The 19,899-nt window shown below is 42.9% G+C and overlaps 1 protein-coding gene across 1 annotated transcript in view; it reads right to left on the bottom strand.

Annotated features, from left to right (window-relative positions):
- Positions 1-2,727: 2,727 nt before the first annotated feature.
- Positions 2,728-19,899, bottom strand: part of ST3GAL6 (ST3 beta-galactoside alpha-2,3-sialyltransferase 6) — a 38,331-nt gene continuing 21,159 nt past the window's right edge. Inside the window, exons 5-11 of the mRNA XM_010215023.2 lie at positions 17,034-17,137; positions 15,669-15,732; positions 10,623-10,718; positions 8,958-9,144; positions 7,727-7,864; positions 4,671-4,823; positions 2,728-2,905 (exon numbers count right to left, since the gene is read on the bottom strand). Coding sequence (XP_010213325.1) covers positions 2,825-2,905; positions 4,671-4,823; positions 7,727-7,864; positions 8,958-9,144; positions 10,623-10,718; positions 15,669-15,732; positions 17,034-17,137 — 823 coding nt within the window. The 3' untranslated portion in view covers positions 2,728-2,824. The remainder of the gene's footprint in view (positions 2,906-4,670; positions 4,824-7,726; positions 7,865-8,957; positions 9,145-10,622; positions 10,719-15,668; positions 15,733-17,033; positions 17,138-19,899) is intronic.

Raw genomic sequence — 19,899 nt, forward strand, 5'->3', positions numbered from 1 at the left:
CCGAGGAAAAAATAGAATAAATTGATAGCTTAATGGGAAAATTAAAAGTCTCCGGAGAGGCAATAAAGCAGAGGAATCCACCATGTCTTCGAGAGCACAGCTCACTACCGTCACTTTCCGCAAAGGGCAGCACCAGCCCGAGAACCAGCTGCTATGAGAGCAGCAAGTGAAAGAGCTCTCCAAGCAAAAACCAGCAAACAGGCAAAAAACTCCCAGTTAGCCACTTGGGCAAGGCAATAGGGATGTGCCTGTACGCGTCGAGGTGGACACGGGCAGCAGAGAGCTCTGCAGCCCGGGAGCGCTGGGGAGCTCAACTCTGAGAGCAGGGACCGTGCGCGTTCTGGGGAGAGCAGAGGCCGTCCATCTGGCCCGGTGGGAGATGCACCACGGACCTCTGTGCCAAGAGAGCTCCGTCTGCACCACAACCTCTGGGAAAAGCCTTCCCTTCGTAGTCCTTTCAGTTTCAGTTACTCTTCCCAGCAGTCTAAACCACTGCAATTCTGCTCCTGTATAATCACATACAAACTTTTTTTAGTTAACTGAAGCCACCACCAGAAATAAAGGCTGGTAAAGCTAAAGACAAGGCTGGGTGTTTTCTGCTGAAGAAACACCTATTTATAGTCAAAATTTCAAGGAAAGACCTCCTCAAACCACAAAACATGCATGTTAAAGAAGGGGAGGAGGGGAGAAAGGAAGGAAAAATGAAAAACTGAATGAGAAAAACTGCCCTTGCCCTTCTGTCACTTTGTGGGGAAATCCTGGTCTCTTCCACTTCACCACCACAGTCACCTGCCCAATGCCCCAGTGCCTTCCCCCAGCCCAAGGAGAAGCAATTCCTGTGTGGCAGCTCCAGCAGAAGCTGTGCCCAGGGAACGATGCGCGGTCCTGCCCGGGGACACGCATCCCTGGATGCTCAGAGCTGCTGCGCTCGGGGCACAGCCCGTGCTGGGGACCCCTCTCTGCCACCGCTTACGGCACTCAGCGTAACTTCAGGTATGTCCAGTTTACTTGGAACAGGCCAAAGTTCAGCAGCCAAGAGGGGAAAACGCTACACGGCCACACAGGCCTCCTCTCCTCCGGATGCGACTCTCCCTCTCCAAGTCACACTGCGCGCAGTAATTCCCACACCGCAGAGCCAAGTCACTCAAAGGGAGATGAAGAGAACTACAGAAGTCTCTAAATACATCTCTCACACTGCAAGAAAGAAATTAGGGAAAGGTGAGATGACTCTTTAGTCCCTTCAATGCTTATTTCTTGGCGCGGGTACAGCGGGGCAGTTGTGTTCAGCACTCCTGCTCCCGGCCTGCTAGAGGTTCCACGGCTTACACTGCTCCCAAAGTACTGAAGATCTCGACACCGGTAGCTGAGGTTACTCTACCTATTTTAAAGACTTTTTCTTTGAACTTTGTGCTGTCTTGATCAAAATAACCACAAGATCTTCAAACAACAAACCTGCCACAATGGAAAAAAAAAAAAAAAAAAAACCACCTCTACACCTTATGCTTAGAACAGCATGCATCTTTGCATTGAATGCATGTATTTCACTGAATATTTGACAGCTGTCAAGGACATTCTCAGGCTGATTTAAATTCAGATATTGAGCAAGCTTGCCTGAGACAAATCTGTTCAGGAAACATAACTGTCCCATTACATTGCTCAACTTAAACCCCAAGTTTAAACCACTGCTAAGTGGTTTAGTTCAGCCACAACCTCTAAACATAAATGTCAAGACAGAGGAGAGGTAAACAATAGCCAAACAGTAATTCGACTGTTGTACATCTTATATATTCCCAGCATATACTACTGAAAAAAAAAAGGGACATTTATTGATGTGTTTCAAAGCTAGAAGTGTATTGCATCATCTAAAAAATGAATTGTGCTGCTATCGAAAAATCTATCTTGATTCTTGGGGAGAGAGCAGAAAGATGCACAGAATCCTGTTATGGAGATGTAGGAATCCAACAAACTCGATCTCTTAATTTAAACTCAAGTGTGAACTTCTCAGCCCCAGCTCACATTCCTGTTGTGATCTGGGGGAAGTGACAGCTCCACAGATGCTATTAAAATAAATCTTCAGTCTTCACACTCCCTCCCTTCTAAGCCAACGCACCATTTGTAGAATTTATTGGACACAGAACAGGGGGAGCGTATTTTTCCGTAGGCTGGTCCAACATGAGCACAGTCCATATCAACATTGCCACAAGTCAGATCGGGGCGTCTTCAGCCCTGGCTGACACAGACAGTACTTTGGAGCAGATGAGCAGTCCAGACTGGGGCTTCTTTGCTGGAGATGGACACCCTCTCCTCAGGAGCAGGGCAGGCTAAAACCCGTACACTCTGCACATCCCCTGCTCTCCAATATACAGTAATAGTTCACAGACATTGCTTTTAAAGCCACTTTCATGCTACCAGAAAGAGATTCAAGACTTTACATCCATCTACTATTTAAACATCAGTCTTCTCCGTCTTTGGACAGGGTAACTCTTTTGGAGGACGACATCAGAAAGGAAGATATTCCAAAGGAGTAACCTTTTGGAAAAAGTTCTTACTGATAAATAAATGATGCACATCACATTTTTTATACATCCCTGATACTTTTAGCTGAAAGTTTCATGTGTTTTTCTTTTTCATTATTAAATAGTTTCACAGAAATTCAGGCAACTCTTCAGGCTCCTAAGAAAGAGCTTCTGCCTGGAGAGGTTTCTGTGCTCCTTTTAAACAGTAAACAGTTACACTGCACTTAAAAATAAAAATATCATACAAAAAATAAAATTTGTTGAAATCTTGAAAGTAGTGATTGTTCTTCATATTTTCCATTCAGCTTTCACGTCAAATTGACCACAAAGTTCTTGTCTATAAGGTTCTTCAAAAATTTCTGTTCAGCATCAATGTTATGGTATTCATTCTGAAGAAATATAAGAAAATAATAAAAGTTAAATTCAAATTACTACCAGAAGCATTACTTTTTTGCTTGCCTTCCAATTTCCTGTGTTAAGTGGCGGATAAAAGGGTGGGAAGACTGAGGAAGGGACTTGTAAGCATGGGCTGCAGTACAATCTCCCAGGGAACTCGGTGCCACTGTTGCTCAAAGCCAGACTAGACTGTAAGGAAGAGGACAGTCCCTCAGGGGCAGGAAGGGAGGAGACGTGTTCTCACAGAAGGGGCTTCATTAGTAAAGCTCCCAACTCGTAACTGTGCTGACAGGAAGCAGCTGCATCACCACATTTACAACGCCAGGAGTCAGAAAATGACCAATCCTCAAAGCTCCTTCCAGGTTTTGGAAGAGCACACAGCAGACATTTGTAAAGCAGATGTGCTTCGCCACACAGCTTCTGTGCACTAGGTCAGAACCAACCCATCTTCCACGGTCCCTCACATAAGATCCTAGATAGAGGACGCCACTGAAGTAAATGGATTTCCCCCAAGACAGGAAGAACGTGTCTACCAAAAACCCACGTAAAAGGTCCTGCCTCAAGGGAGCGAACTGAAAATCTTTATACACACAATCCAACAAATTAAAATGAATGCAATACCAGTATTGCCTAAAACGCTACAAACAATTTATAAGACACGATAATACTAATTAGTTTATTACCTTTGGGGAGGTTAGCTTAAGTTTTAAGATTTTATGTCTTTTAGGAAGACACAACAGATGTTTCGCCAACCAGTGATCAACCTTACTGAAGCTTTGGATAGACTGCACGAAAGCGCTTGCTAGGAGGAACCTCAGCATGCATAGCTGAGGTTCAGTGCTGGAGGAAAGCTGTCTGGGAGCAGATGACATTAGGATTCATCAGCAACACATGAGGGGCTCCTATGGACATTGCACCTCTCCGTCCTCTGCGGGAAAGGCAGGAGAAAGAAAACAGCCTCAGAAGGACCCAACACACCGCACTGAAGCTCTGAGCGCATGGAAGAGAAAACTGCTCACGCTGAGGTGAAAGGCCCAGAGTACAGAGGCTAGGAGTACAGAACTGAAGGCAAGAGCAGAGAAAAAAACTGTAGGGAAGCAGGAGCCCTTTGCCCAGGGTTAGGAGAAGACCTGCTGCAGCTCCCTCCCTGCCTGAGCTGTGGCTTCCTCCTCCTGGAACCTATCTTTTCCTCTGTTTCTACCAAAACCACACTCAAAGAGCTGCTTTTCTTTTCTCCTTTCCATTTCTGAAGTTCAGCTCTTGTCCTAACTGCAAGTTTGTGGGTCTTCTTTCTTTCCTCTTAGCTCTTTTTTCACGAAATTTGGCAGCTATGAATACTTTTGCACAGCTGCCAATGAAAATGCAAATATGGACACTGCTTATTTGTGTTCTGACAATGCTAGCAAATACACTTACATAAAAAGAGCCACATAGCTTAAAAAATCAGTAATGCAAAACAGAATAGATAAATGGACAAAAGTAATGTAGACGCTATAGAATAAGGTGTAGCACTTAATTTTCAAATCAACTCAGTAGCCTCTCCATAACTGACCCAAATGAATGTTTGTGTTAAACACATTTTTTAAAAAATAAAGAGAAGAAGAAACTCAAGCAATATTAACACATGAGCAGTAAACCCCAGAAGACCACAGAGCTTTCTAACCTGCAGACCACGTTTTTTCTTCTAAATGCATTACCTTACAGCTAACAGCTATATATTCCTAAGCAGGCCCCTCCAGGTGAACAAATGCCCCTTACCTGCATCATCTGAGACATGGTGTCATTGCCATAGTAGTGCAAAGAGCTGTTTCTGTCGGTGAAGTCATACTTGAAGCCTGCCAGGTGAACTTCATGGCATATGTGAAAGGCGAGCGTGATGGCGATCAGACCCGTTGTCGGATGCTTGGGTTTCTACGAGGAAAGCACAGGAACACACACACACATATAAATAACTGCCACCACGGCAGAGAGGGCAAACCCAAGAGCAAGGGCAGGGGCACTCGTGCAGCCTAGCTCCCCTAGGACACATGGCTTTCACGCTGCATCGCTTGGGGCTCGTAGAAAAGCCTCCTGTGGCTTCTCCACAGCCAGGGCGCCTGCAGTGTTGGCCTCCCCTGGGACTGTCTTTGTAATAATTGCTGAGCCCCTACTCAAAACTTTCCCTCAGCTGAGGTCTCTCAGGCTTAGCAACCTCCCTCCACGAGACTTCAGTCAGACTTCTGTACATTGGAGACAGTTTCTCCTCTGTGAGATCTAGCTGAGTTAGCAGACGGGTTCAGCAGTTTCTAGGTGATGGAGACAGATCAACTGAACAACGTGACATGTCTCATTTCTTTATGAAACCAGACTAAAAGCCATTAGTGTACTGCTGCTCACTTGCCTATATTTGAGCTTTTTCCGAGCAGGGAAATTCCAGAAGAATAAACTTTCCCCCACTATTTTCACTAGAAAAAATGAAACTGCAGATAAAACCACTCATTTCTCCATACAGCAAGTTAGTTCATAAGTAAATGCAAAGTAAGATATCAAGAACAGGTCATAAACCAAACTGTGCAAAACTGAGAGCATCTAAGTGAAAATCAGTATTTCTTTTAAGAGCAAACAACTGAAACAACTGCAATCATCTGTCCTACCTAGTGATCAAACATGTTGATTTAACAGCAGCTAAAATGAGGTGAAGTCTGTAAGAAGACATGATCTCTTTCATTAGACCAACTGATTAAATTGAGGCAAAAAAAAAAAAAACTTGCAGAAACAGACAAATTTTCCAGACATATACACTCTTCATTGCTAAAATAATCATTTCATCAGAGATCAAAGAAGCCGAACATTTCTAGTATTTAGAGTTAAGCCTCAAAACTATGCAAACAATCATGTGCTTTTGGGGATTTTTTACTCAAGTGCCTAGTTACTTGCTTCCGAAAACAGACAGGGCAGAACAGTACTGGACCATTCTGCACATGCAGGAAGATGAGCTTGATGATGCAAAAAGGTATCTCTTTATATCATATGACAAACCAACAATCACCCAGAAAAGGAAAAAGTTATTAATAACAGCTCTGTCAGTTTTTAGGTGGATTTTTTTTTGACATTTTTACATCTTCCAGAGTACTCAGAAACACCGATGTAAAATGTACATAGTTGCCCGAGGGCTCTGCTGATTAGTAAAATAACTTTCTGCCTCTGAAGACCAACATCATAAACTTAGTTATGCACCTGTCACAATGTCTGTACTAGACAGACATTACTATAATTACTACATTAAAAATTACTACAGGAATGCTACATGTCAGGATCAGTGCAATCTGGAAATCTCTAGAAAATCACAGGCTGCAAAAAGCTCTGTCCAACTTTGGCTTTCAGAGGCATTCAGTTCACCTCAAAATAATGTGTTTTTAAGAAAGCAAGACTACTTTTAAAATAAATGGTCATGCTTAAAGCATGCTGCAGTCCACATCCACCCTAGGTTGGGGCAAATGGGACATGGTGGGCATGCAAAGATGCTCAGAGCCCTGTGACACTCTGCTTGGCTCTGGATAGGGGCACTCAGCGAGCAGGAGAGGAGCAGAGAGCACAGACGTGACCCACGGAGCTTGCAGCTCGAGCTGCCTGTGCCTCTGCATCACCACCAGGACATTGCACATACGCTTGGCTCGCTCACCGCCAACTTGACTTGACCTCCCACTGAAGAAGGAAAATACACGCAGAGAAAGGCAGAAGGGCCTGGGGCTTCAGGAAGCATGAAAGCCTTGGGCATTCAGGTGGCCCTTTGTCAGATCATTAGGCTGCCAATTACTTTTGGGGTTGAGTTTTCTCCACCCTTGCTTGAAGAGCTGAAGTACCACGGAGCCTTTGCAAGCATGCAGCTGAACTGGGAAATCCAGTTCGAGAGCTAATAAGTGAGACAAAGGCACTAATAGTCCCAAAAAGAAGAAGGAAAAAAAATCCACACACCAAGAAACACCTCGGGTTAAAAAAACAAAACAACTCCCACAAATATTAGAAAGTTAAGTCAAAAAAAAAAGGTTGAGGTAGACAATCCACAGCGAGGGCTTTGTCAGAAGTTTCCATGTGCGTCAGTCACTCGATCCTGATGAACAGGATGGGTAGCACAACTGTATCTGTACAAGCATTTATACTAAATGGTGCATGGCCAGGTCTGCACGACACACAGGAGGTCTCCACCTTGAAGTCTTACCTTACATCGAAAACACCCTTTAGTCAGAAACTAACAGCAGAAATGTGTTCTTGTGACCGAATAGTTCATCAGTGCATTACAACGTTTGGCATCAAGTCAGCAAGCATTAGAATGATGTTAGACACATCACCATGGCAAGGCAGGAGTATCCTGCATGGTCCTCATTCCTTAACCCCATACCACAGCAGGGTAAAAATGCAGCAGGGTAAAACTCTGAAAGCCTGGAGATTTCTTCTTTATTGTTTTTTAAACTATTTTTTAATCATTTAAGATCGCTTAATACTTATAGAGGCTCTTCAGATATGCTATGCTCCAGAGTCTGTTCATTTTTTTTCAAATTTTGTAAAAGGGATTATTTCAGCCTACAAATGCCATCTTATTTAATATTGATCATAGAACCCATAAAGAGACATTTTTGGCATATAAGGCTACACTCCACTTTCTTTCTGGACTATTTTTTTTTCTTATCTTTTCTAAGCATCACCTCAACCCAAACTCATGCAGCATAAACCTAAAAGATGTTCTAACACTGTCCATTATAATGGAAAGATAATGACTTCTGACTACACATTTGGTTGCACATAATTAAAAGGTTAATGACAAAAAAAAAGCCTACCTCCTTTTTGGGAAACCTTGTTGGGAAGTGAAGCCATTCATATGCAGCTTTTCTGGTGATGCTGGGATCAAGTATCCTGATTTGACTAGACTTATATATCATGTTCAAAGCTGGTTTCTTCCAAAAGCCTTTAGCACTCTGCAACAGTCAAGCAAACACACATTTTCAATTTTTTTAAGTTATCTTGACTTTGCAGTTTTTCTAGATCTAAACCAAACCGTAATCCAGGAACAGGAAGTTGAGGAGTAAAAGGAAAGCTGAACCTCCTGAATCTCAATAAATGCATATACCAAACTGTGTTCCTCCATAGACTAACTCCACACAACTGTACAGGCCTTGATGGACTACATGCACCAGTAGTGTGCCCTCAAGGCAATAAGGACTAATTGCATGGTTGGCCACATTAGCAAGAGCACAGCAAGCAGGTAGAGAGATGAGATCATTACTTAAGTACTCTGTCCAGCTGGGTCTCACAAGCACTGGTTTGGGCTCCCCAGCAGAAGAGATACACGCAAACTGCAGCCAGTTGAGCAGAGGGCCACTAAAATGCCTTGGAGGCTGGAGCATGTGGCGTGCAAGATGGGATTGAGGAGGCTGCACTTGTTCAGCCTGTCTTCAGTTAACTAGAAGGGGTAGAGAAGAGGCTGAGACAGGCTCTTCTCAGAGGTGCGCGGTGTGAAGGTGAGAAGTTCTACCCCACGAAGGTGGTGCACAGTGAAACAGGTGCCCCCTCAGAGAGGCCGTGGAAATATCCCTGGTGATATGCAAAACTTGCCCAGAGGAGGCCCTCAGCAACCCTGTCTGGTTTTGAAGTTGGCTCCGTTTTGAGCATGGAGTAGGGCTAACAACCTCCAGAGGAAAACACCTTCCAATGTTATTCTATGATTCCACTGAGTGGAAGGGCTAGAGCATGTGCACCAGAATATGAAACAGTGCTAGGGGAAAAAAAAATTAAAAATACGTGTTTCTAGGAGGAAAACTGCTTTGGGGTTGGACTAGATGACCTCTAGAGGTCCCTTCCAACCTTAAGCATTCTATGATTCTATAATCTGAAACTGTGGGGCAAGAAAGAACATAGAAGCGTATCACAGGAAAGGGAAACTGAACAGACCGATTGGGAAATCTGCTGCTCCTCCCAGCTGGGGCAACTAAGGTTAAATGCTGAACAGATATATTACATGCAAGAGATATGTGTCAAGCCAAGCCAAAGTGCATAAATAATTAAACTCACTATTTTCTGACCACTTAATATCTCCCAAAGCCACTTTAAATCTCGTGTTTTGAAGACAATGAGAACAACAGTTGTATTGGGGTCATAGTGGACTGGATCCGAGAAGATGGATTCCGGATAAGAAAGGCGGAAAGTGGTCCTCCTCCCGACATCCTCTTCGTACCCTATAACAGGACCGTTATTCATTCTGCAGAGGACACACAGACACAGAGATGGCAGTGACTATACCACACACCCGGGCAGAGGTCTGGAAGGCCAACAGCACATGCAGGTACACGGGGGGTTCGTGGCGCAGCGTTTATCGCCTTACACGGTGGAGGAGTCATTAGGAGATGCTTCCTGCACTCGCCTACTGACTCAGAGGCATTAAACACACACGGGAAGCTGGCCGAGATGGTCTGGAATGCAATTACACGATGGCTTATCCCGTATCGCTCACACAGGCAGCCTTCTCGCTTGGGCTCTAATGCAGAAACCGCAGAAGACTGAAGAGCATCCAGCTTGGAGAATTATGGATTGTTCTGCTTATGCCTCCAGATGATCCAAACCGTTCAAGAGGCAATGCAGGAATGTTTTAATATTCTTCACTGTATACATGGGGGCAGAGATTATGGCTGTTTGCCTGATACAGCTGTGTATGTGAATGCATGTATACACACATGTTTGTATAAATGTATGCATATATATGAAAAAAGTTGGACTATATTTGTGAAAAGATTTTAACTTATAGCTAATTGTATTTAAATGCATGACACTAATCTATACAAGGATTTCTATTTCATGAAGAATAAGTAGATCTACAAGGAGATTTTGAATTCAAATGTTACAGCCAAATTAATAAATAACAATAATAATGCAAATAGCTTGTTTGCATTATTTCACTCTGAGGAAAAGTAGTGTGTTTTTTTACCTTCTTTTTGGAAAGCATAAAGCTGCCATGCACCTAAAGTTTTCTAAAGGGAAGATTTTATGTGGATCTCTATGTAGTTTCAAGTTTATAAGAGGAGCTACAACTGAAGAATTCCACTTCAGCTTATCAGCAGGTATTTAAAAGCATGTCTAATTCTAGGTTTTGGATACAGCTTTTTATGCTTCTGTTTGAATACTGAAACGGTATTATGAAACAGCACGACAACTGATGGCAAAGCAACCAAAACAAGGTTGACGCAATCTAGAAATGGAAAAACTGAAGTGGCAGCAGAAGAGTTCTAAAGAAAGGAGAGCTTAGGGTGCCAGGTATGCTACCTGGCAGGACACCTACAGGCAGGAGGGCCGTTTCATCACTTGCCATCTCAGTTTATGCAGAAGAGGAAGCATGTTTTTTCTCATTACACAGGAAACTCGTCTGGGATCAAGGGGCAAAGAGGACTTGAGGCTATCACATGCTCAGACTCATCTCTGATAACATCACCTTGCAGGTGCATATCTGTAGGCTAAGCAGGTTGCACACCACCCAGGGTTCACTTCTCCCCCATATCAGTCTATGTAATAAAACTGTTTTTTTTTTTTCTACGTTATTTTTAAATGAACCTATGAAAGATTAAATAACTAAAAAAAGAATCTTCCAGGAATTTTCATCCATTTTCATGTGTATTAATAACTGAACTGTCTGAAAACAAAGGCCATTCCCACATGTACAAAAATTAAAAGGATAAACGTTATTACCTTATTATCACATCATATGAGTCAATTTTCTCTCCTAATGTCTTATTTCGAAGCACTCCTCCATTGCCAACCACAACACACCTTCGACAGGCAACACTGTAGACAGAACAAGCAGAACTTGAAAACCCACCATTTCACTTAGATCATTAATACCAATGTTGACACATCGACATTATGGGCATTTAGTTGATTTTACTGAACCGTAAAAGCATATTTAAATGTGTCACTATGAAGGAAGTGCATGTTATTGAGAAATAACCAGCGGGATATGCTTGATAAACAGCTGCATTCTCACACCACAAGATACAAATTAGACAGCATTACTAAGGATCTAAAGCACTTACAGGAAGCTATAAATTACATCTTATAATACACCCAATCAAAATAACTAATCCTTTTGAATTTGGAAAATATATTTAGAATATACACACAGTTAAAATGCACATGGGAGTACTCTATAAATGAAAATGCTAAACATATGCAATGAAATTCTAATGTTAAAGTCCCCCAGTGAGCTGTCCCATGTCTTCTAGTTGTCTCCTTCACTCTATACTGCTTTAGTGCAAAGCAAGCTAGTAAAACGTGTGTCTGGTTTTGCACAGAGTGCAAACAGGCTTGCTGCTGAGCTTACTCCAGATTTTTGCCTCTTCAGGGAAGTTTTACATCCAATATGAAAGACTGAAAACTCCTCCTTTCTACTACAAGCATTTTGGTTATAAAATGCATCTTGGCCAAGGAAAAATGTTCGTGTTCTGTCCAGGCACATTTGCAGTTTACTGAGCATGAATCCTCCCCAACATCCCACTCACAAGGCTCTTCAAACAAGAAAAGGGCTCCATGCTATTTCTTACCATAAGGGACCAAGAGACGAAGTAATAAAAACCACCAAAACCTATATTAAATGGGGAGAAGTGCCTTCCTTCTACTCTTCTAACAGCCACCAGTGATTTCCAAAGAAGAGCTGGGATGTCAGCTTCAAACCTGCTGCTCTAGAGGCACGTCTGCAGAGGCAGTTGCTTGCATTTCGTAAAGATTTTGTGATCAGCCTGTTAAGCATCTCTAAATTTATATGCACCTGTCCTACAAAATCCAGCACTGCTAAATGCAGTTCCTGGGGTGGGCCAAGATTTTAAAAAGCTAGCATGATTTCTGCAGTGTTTCCTCAAACAACTCTGTAAAAGCTAAATATTCATCAAAAGAATGTGAGCTAATGCCAAAATTTCATGAGATTTGGTGTCTCACAAATTAAGAGTACTAAAAACCTGTTGACCCCAGAACACCCACAAAATTCTCTTCTCTCTACTCCAGGGTTGCTCCAGATTATTCATTTTCCAATTTTCCAGATTGTCAGTCTAGCTTCAAGATATCCTGAGCAAGTACACACATTAACATATACATCCTGGAACACTTATGGTGGGAGGAAGGGAAGATAAATAACCCTTTTTCTGAATTATGCTGCATTACTCACACCTATACACAGAGTTCAAAGCAAGACCCTGTCTCTATAAAAAAGCAACAGCAAAGGAAAGGGAAGGGAAAAAGGGAAAAAATGTGGACAAAAAGGGTAACCAGTAAGCGGTGAAGACAGAATGAGGGAGAGAGGTGAAAAACAGCCTCTCCCCCCTTATTGACTGATACAGTCAAGACTAGTTCATGACTTAAACAGTTGACTAATACTACTTGTAGAGAAATACAATGAAACGCTTGACAATGCTTTTAAATTCCAGCCCCCTTAACAGTTTTTAACTGGCTTGTTAGTGTCAACTGCCTTCAAATAACCAATAAAGCATCTATGATTGGTATGTGATCTTTTGAAACAGTATCAAAGTTGACAAGCAGATTAAATATACTTGACGTTGAACATAGTCAAACAAAGTAGAAAGACCCCCTTTTAATCTCTGTCAAGCTCAGGAAGTCAGATAGCGCCAACTCAAACAGGAAATCTCACATTAACGTGCTATTTCTGAATTATTCCTCTCCCCGGCCACGCACCCAGCCTCAGCTGTCTCTAGTTACAGTAGTTCAGCCTGTGTCTGCAATAGCAGAGGTCCTGCCGGTGAAGATAAGCAGCAAGGGAAACTGTTTATGCTAGAAATGGATAACATTTCATTTACACTTGTGGGCTACGTGTAACCACACCAAAAAAAAGAGACCATAATCTCAAGGAAACCTAGGTATGGAGATAAAGGATATATAGCAAGATCAGACTTCATTTAAAAGATATTTAAGTTAAACCGACACGTTCTTACGGTAGCTCACAGAAATAAAACACACCGGTTTTCAGGAGACTCTTATTCCCAGAGTATTTTGCCAACCCCACTTCTCCAAGTTTCCTTTCTCATAACATTTCCTTATTTGAAAAACAAATAACCCTCACCCCTTCTTCAGATCAATTAATTGGTAGGGAGAGAAATAAATTCAGAGGCTTTAAGCAACACAAAGTTTGCTATAAGTGAACTATAACAGAAAGAAGGTCCAGCTTACCAGCATAATATTAAAGAAGGGGAAAAAAAGTTAAGACTTTAGCTATAACAAGCAAAGAAGCATTCATAAGAAGTATAACTCTGCTGCCACCACGCAATTTAAATCAGGACCTGTACATACCCTAAATATATCTCAAAATCTAAACATAATCCCTTAGTCACTCCCTCAAACCTTTGCCCTGCGTGAAAGAGCCTCTTAATTAAAACGCCAAACATCATTTTGCTTATTGTGTTTATGGTGAAATACCAAAAGAAATGCTTTCCTGCTCATATAAAAGGAAGATAATGTTAAGTGGAAACATAGCCTTTAAAGGTCAAAAAGTTCACACCTCCCACATTCCACTGAAATACTGTTTCTTGGAGGGGAGTGTTGAGGAGGGAAGATCTGGACTTCAACTCTTTCAACACTCCCCATTCTCCAGTAGCCTCCCGAGGAATGCAAATTATTTTCTTTGCAGTTATTTGGTAAAAGAAGGATGCAGAGGTCACATCTCGTTGACTCACTATTGTGTAAATGCATCGGGGGGAATTTACTGCTGATAAGCTCAGAGTCCTAAGAGCTCCTGTCGAGTACTCACAAGGAAATAGGGGGACTGGGAGTTCAATACATATTTGATGGATCTACACCGCTACACAGGAAAAGCCTTCTCCTGCAAGCAATTCCACTGAATCAATGACACAATTCACTCCGGGAAGGTTTCCAAAGTTGTACTTTCACCCAGTAAGGATCCTATCTTACTTTGAAAACTTGCACCATTTTTGGAAAAAAAATAATCCTTTGTACTTTGCTGTGTAGCTTTATGAATGTTGCAAACAAATCCAGTTCATGCACAAATATTTGACATTCATGAAAATACTTCAAAGCATTTTCCCCCCACACACACGCACACTTAATAATAAGTTTACAGGAAAATTCAATGTATATTTCTATTCTGCCAACAAGATTAGGTTGCAGCAATACAGAACTGCTTAACAACAGAGCAACAGAATTACAGGAGAATTTTGCTAGGATTATTTCCGCAGAGCTTCATATTGTTAAATCACTATTTCAGTTATGTGTTTATACGTCTATAGAAAAGTTCTTCCTTACTACAGCGATTCATGCCCTATCAATATTGTAGAAGTCTAATCATGGATTAAGAAGAATATCTCATATGAAGACATTGTACATTTGATTCATTTAAACAACTGCTTTTAATTAAATACTGAGTTCTCATTTTGCTTTTGCACTACTAAGGTATGTTACTTTCATTAAAAGGAAGCATCCCTCTCAGAAGCACTAAACATATCTGTGTCTTGAACAGAGAACCTACTTTCAAAGGGTGAGCAACAATCACCTTACTTTTGATTTACAGGAATTATTTATAAGATTTTATGTTGTACTATAAGGTTATTCACTTTGTAACCAAATTGATTATAGCACTGAACTTATGATGGCAGTGAATTTCCAGCACATTTGGCATTCTCTTTCTTCAAACCCCAAACTAGCCTGGTCTTTGTAGGCCACTTCTGTATAAACTTGCTGATTTTCACAATCCTGACAGAGGGTAGTTCCTTGCTGTTTTTTTGCTTTGTTTTTAGCTTAATAAAAGTGAACTTATCAGAATAAGACACTAAACACAGGGAAAGGAAGCTGTAGAGGAGGTGAAGAAAATAGTAACTACCCCCTGCCCCTCTGCCCCCCCCCCCCCCAAAAAAAAAAAACCCACTTGGGTTGGTCAGGAAAGTTGCATGTTAAAAACAAGATAAGTCCTATTATTTTGTTCATATTCCAACTAAGTTTAATTAAAATGTGAACCTTGCATTTGACCCGAGGCATAATGTTCTGTTTGATCTCCTTGATTAAAACAGCCAAGTACAGCCAGCCTCATCATTATTTGCATCCAGCTCTTAGGTATTCTGCCTATTAACATGATATATGGTAGGTTCTCAGTCCATGAGCTGCAAATCTAACAAGCCATTTGCATCGCTTGGTAAACACATCATCTTAGTATATTTGCCAACCTTACTGCCCTACCTACAAAAATAAATACATCAAAAGCCTGAAAGAAGTGGCTTCTATCCAAGAGATTTAAACAGGACAACGTAATAAATGGAAAGTGAGTTATCTAGGGCGTGCTCCGTTCTACGCTCCGTTCTGCACAGATAGAGCCACAAAGTGATGACTGCTCACTTGAGATGCTTTCTGAATAGACAGTTAAAGTAAGCTGGTTTACACAAATAATGGCTTTGAAAGAGGATACCTTAGACACTTTCAGTGGTGGTTTCATGCCCTTGAGCATAAATGGCACTGTGGTTATTAGCAAACTTTTAGGGCATTTAGAAAAAAAAATTAAGTTTAACTTACCTCACAGAAAGATTATTCTCGTATGTTGGTGCTACATATGCTTAAAAACAAACTACTTCAAAACCTGTAACCAGTGGCACATTGCTTTACACCATAGATCAAATTCTCTACTTGTGAAACTCCAGGATGCTGTTTTTCACTGATGCTGTTTTTCAGGCAAGTACTGAGCATACTCAAAATGCAGGAACAAAAACAGCAGCAAACAAACCATCTCACCTGTCTTCTTCCTTACTCAGGCCACAATTTTGCAGTCTTGAAAGGGCTAAACGAAAGAATTGCTCTGGAAAGCAAAGAGGAGAGTGAAGATTTTAATGAAATACTCAGTGTTTCCCAGTTTAAAAAAAAGCCTGCCACCCTGACTACAGCATTTTTAGTAACTATTGTTTTTACACACTGTGCTTAAACAACTTAACTTGTAATTTAGGGCCGTACATGAATCAAGGATGTCAAAGGAATCCAGGTTTCTCATGGCTCCTTTCCAGGGAGTGTTGCCACCCTCATATTCCCTTGTGGGCAAAAACAATGGGATTTGTACCTAAAAGCTCCTGAGAAGTATGAGGGCTTTCCAAGACTCATGCCCTAATGGATTTTGATTTTGCCTTTTACTTGCCTTCAGCTGGAAGAGATGCAACCTTGACGCAGCCTCCTTCCCAGAGGAAGGCCTGCACAGCCTGGGCATGGGAACCACTTTAGCTGTCTTGAGGTAATTCACCCAAACAGCTTGTGATAACTGCAAAGCGGGACCGATGCATCTTGTCAGTCCTCCCTCACTGCCTGTTTTGACACTTCTGTAGCTCTCATTGCAACAGGACTTGAGTGACTCCCTCTCAAATGTGGTTTTCCTGTTTGCAACCCCAGAGAGGCAGGAAAACGCACCATCCTCGACACACAGATGGAGGGCAAGGCAAGAGGCTAGTGCCCAGATGTGCAAGGGCAATAAAATGGCGCACAGCTCAGGGTTAAAAACTGAAGTCACTCGGGCTTTACAAGCTTTCTCGAAAGCACATCCGAAACTTTCAGAGTCTCTGTCCTAGACTAAATGGTGCCTGAGCGAGGCAAGCAGCAGTTACCACCAGGCAGGGCCTTGGTACGGGTGCAGCCGTGCGGTGGGACGGCGGGACTCTGCTCTGCAGCCTCAGTGACACCTCCCCTGACAAAAGGAGCCATCCTGGCCAAGGGAAACATTGCCGACCTCACTGCCTCGACCTGGGGACACTGCCACAGTCCTCATGGGGACGCCGGTCACCTTAGGTGTGTCGGGAGAATCCCAGGGCACTGACACAGCCAATGCTCCACAGAGCAGAGTGCTGGCTGAAGATCTTCAATACACCAGCACAAATACATGCAAGCTGAATTTAAACTCCACTCACCCAATCTCCTGCCTTCTTCACTAAAAGCAGCATTTGGTTTGTTAAAAACAGGATCCAGATCAACTGGACTAAGTAAAACAATTAAGTCGCTGGAAGGTCTCCCCCAAGGTCTGGCATCAGTGAACAGACAATACCAGGCCTAGGGATTCAGATGACCTAACTGCAATTTATGTATTTTCGCTTCAAATATGGGTACATACAGAATACAAACCTGCTCTCTTTATTCCATAAGGTAGTTCAAACTTTTCACTTCCGTGGAACTCTGCCACTTTGATAAAGTCATTAGCACACAGGAATGGGTATATTTTGTCGACGCTAATAAAGGGAAAAAGGAAAGAAGTTTTTAAAATCCACATGACAAATATTAATATATTTAGAATATTATTACAGTATTATAATGTTATATTCATCATGTAAAATTTAGGTAGTGACTGAAGGATAAAAGGACTAATTCTCTGGTAGTACAAGTTATACAGATTCACTAAAGTCACATGCACTGAAGAAGCTGACACCGTGAGGCAGAATACTGGAAAGAAGCTATAATCCAGTAACATAATCAGTAACAGCAAATAAAAATAATAATGATTAGGTGTGGTAATAATATAAAAAGAAATGGATTTGAAACAAGATGTTTTAATTGGAAAATATCTGGAGCACTTCAGCACAATCGAGAAGTGCTCCCATGCCAAACAAGTGGCACTTTACTGCTGTGTTAACATCAGTAAGTAGGTTGGGGCAAGAGGAGCAGATCCATATACCAAAACAACACAAGGGTGCCAAGTCCACATGGCAGGGATTTACTGGGGGCTGACTAGGCATGGTCCCATGGACTAAACACCCTGTAGCAGTTGCAGTACATCAGTTGTGCACTTGCCATGCACCTTTTGGCTTAGCTTTGTCTGGAAAGAAATCCAGCCCACATGCGCCACTCTGTGAGTGTCACATAGGAATCCTGGAATCATTATGGCTGGCAAAGACCTTTAAGATCAAGTCCCACCGTAAACCCATCCCCACCCTGCCTGCTAACCCATGTTCCTAAGGCCTCATCTACACATTTCTTTAACACTGCCAGGGATGGGGACTCCACCGCTTCCCCGGGCAGCCTGTTCCAGTGCTTCATCACTCTTTCCATGCAGAAATTTTTCTTAATGTCTAACTTGAATCTCTCCTGGCACAACTTGAGGCCATTTGCTCTTGTCCTATCAGTAGTTACTTTAGAGAAGAGATCGACAACCGCTTCACTACAACCTCCTTTCAGGTAGTTGTAGAGAGCACTAAGGTCTCCCCGAGCCTCTTCTCCACACTAAATAACCACAGCTCCCTCAGCCGCTCCTTGTAAGGTCTGTGCTCCAGCCCCTTCCCCAGCTTCGTGCCCCTTCTCTGGACACACTCCACACCTCCATGTCCTTCTTGCAGTGAGGGGTCCAAAACTGAACACAGGATTCAAGGTGCGGACTCACCAGAGTTGAGCACAGGGGGACAATCATGTCGCTGGTCCTGCTGGCTACACAGCTCCTGATACCAGCTAGGAGATTGTGTGCCTTCTTGGCCACCATCATGAGGAGATATGCCTCCAAAGGGCATTCTTCCTGCAAACTGACGCCCCAACACATCACACTTCCAATGTGTCACGATAGAACAAGTCACTTGTTCCTGGCAAAGGCAGTGACCATGGCCAAGGGTTATTTCGCGCTGAGGAAGGGAGTCTATCTGCCAAGTGCACCGAACGAGCAGTGGCAGACCCTGTCCTGTCACGCGCTACTGTGCCCTTGGCTTCACCTCATACTTAAGGCCACAGACGCTCGCTGAAGCGGCTGGCTGCACTCATCCTGCAAACTGTGCCTTATATTAAAATGCTGACATACAAGTGTGCAGTCACAAGGAGAAAGCCTAGACTGTTGACCATAAACACGCACACAACCAGAACATGACTTGTTGCTCCATTAAGAATACTGAGAGCTGCAAAAGAAATAACCTCACCCTCTCGGTTTCACAAATCAAATGCCTCACTCATTCAGCTCCACATAGTTAGAAGATACCAACAGCAAAAGAGAATCAAGAACAGGGCTTTAGGTTAACAAAAAGAGATCTCCTAACTTCCTGAGACACCGCACTAAACATCCTTATTAAATTTAATAGCGTGCCTTGCTGTTGAGAGGCAGCTGGTAGGCTTAGCTGTAGTAAATAATTAATGCACTGCAAAAGAATTCTTAATTCTAACTCTGTTTCCTTTCCAATAAATAATTCTGCCAGGCTAGAAATCCTTTCAGCCGCCCCAGGCTATTACCAAAGTGCACAGACCAGCTCTTCAGCTCAGGCAAACTACCCCTCATGCTAATAGACATGAGACACACTCAGCCCTGGCTCGGTACCTACCTTCTCCTTGCTGTTCATCTTCAAGACCTTTCCTGCTCCCCTGCAGGGGAGCAGGGCTACCCTGGTACACCTGACAAGGAGCCAGAGTGGGCCCCTTCTGTGAGCAAAAGGGCTAGTGTCACCCCTGTGAGCTAAGCAGCTAACCATAGAATCATAGAATCATAGAATGCTTAGGGTTGGAAGGGACCTCTAGAGATCATCTAGTCCAACCCCCCTGCATATGCAGGGACACCTAAAGCACGTGGCACAGGACTGCATCCAAGCGGGTTTTGAAGATCTCCAGAGAAGGAGACTCCACAACCTCTCTCGGCAGCCTGTTCCAGTGCTCTGTCACCCTCACTGTTAAGAAATTTTTCCTTAAGTTCCTATGGAATTTTTGATGTTTCAGTTTCCGGCCATTTCCTCTAGTCCTATCAGTGGCCACCACTGAAAAGAGACCATGACCGTCCTCTGCACTCCCTCCCTTGAGGTATTTATATACACTGATTAGATCCCCTCTCAGCCTTCTCTTCTCCAGGCTGAACAGGCCCAGCTCCCTCAGCCTCTCCTCATAGGGCAGATGTTCCAGGCCCCTGATCATCCTTGTAGCCCTGCGCTGGACTCTCTCCAGCAGCTCCACATCCCTCTTGTACTGTGGAGCCCAGAACTGGACACAATACTCCAGATGCAGCCTCACCAGGGCTGAGTAGAGGGGCAGGATC

The sequence above is a fragment of the Tinamus guttatus genome, unplaced genomic scaffold (genome assembly GCF_059628265.1).
Source record: "Tinamus guttatus ecotype Peru unplaced genomic scaffold, ASM5962826v1 Tinamus_guttatus_pri_ptg000035l, whole genome shotgun sequence".
NCBI classification, from domain to species: Eukaryota; Metazoa; Chordata; class Aves; order Tinamiformes; family Tinamidae; genus Tinamus; species Tinamus guttatus.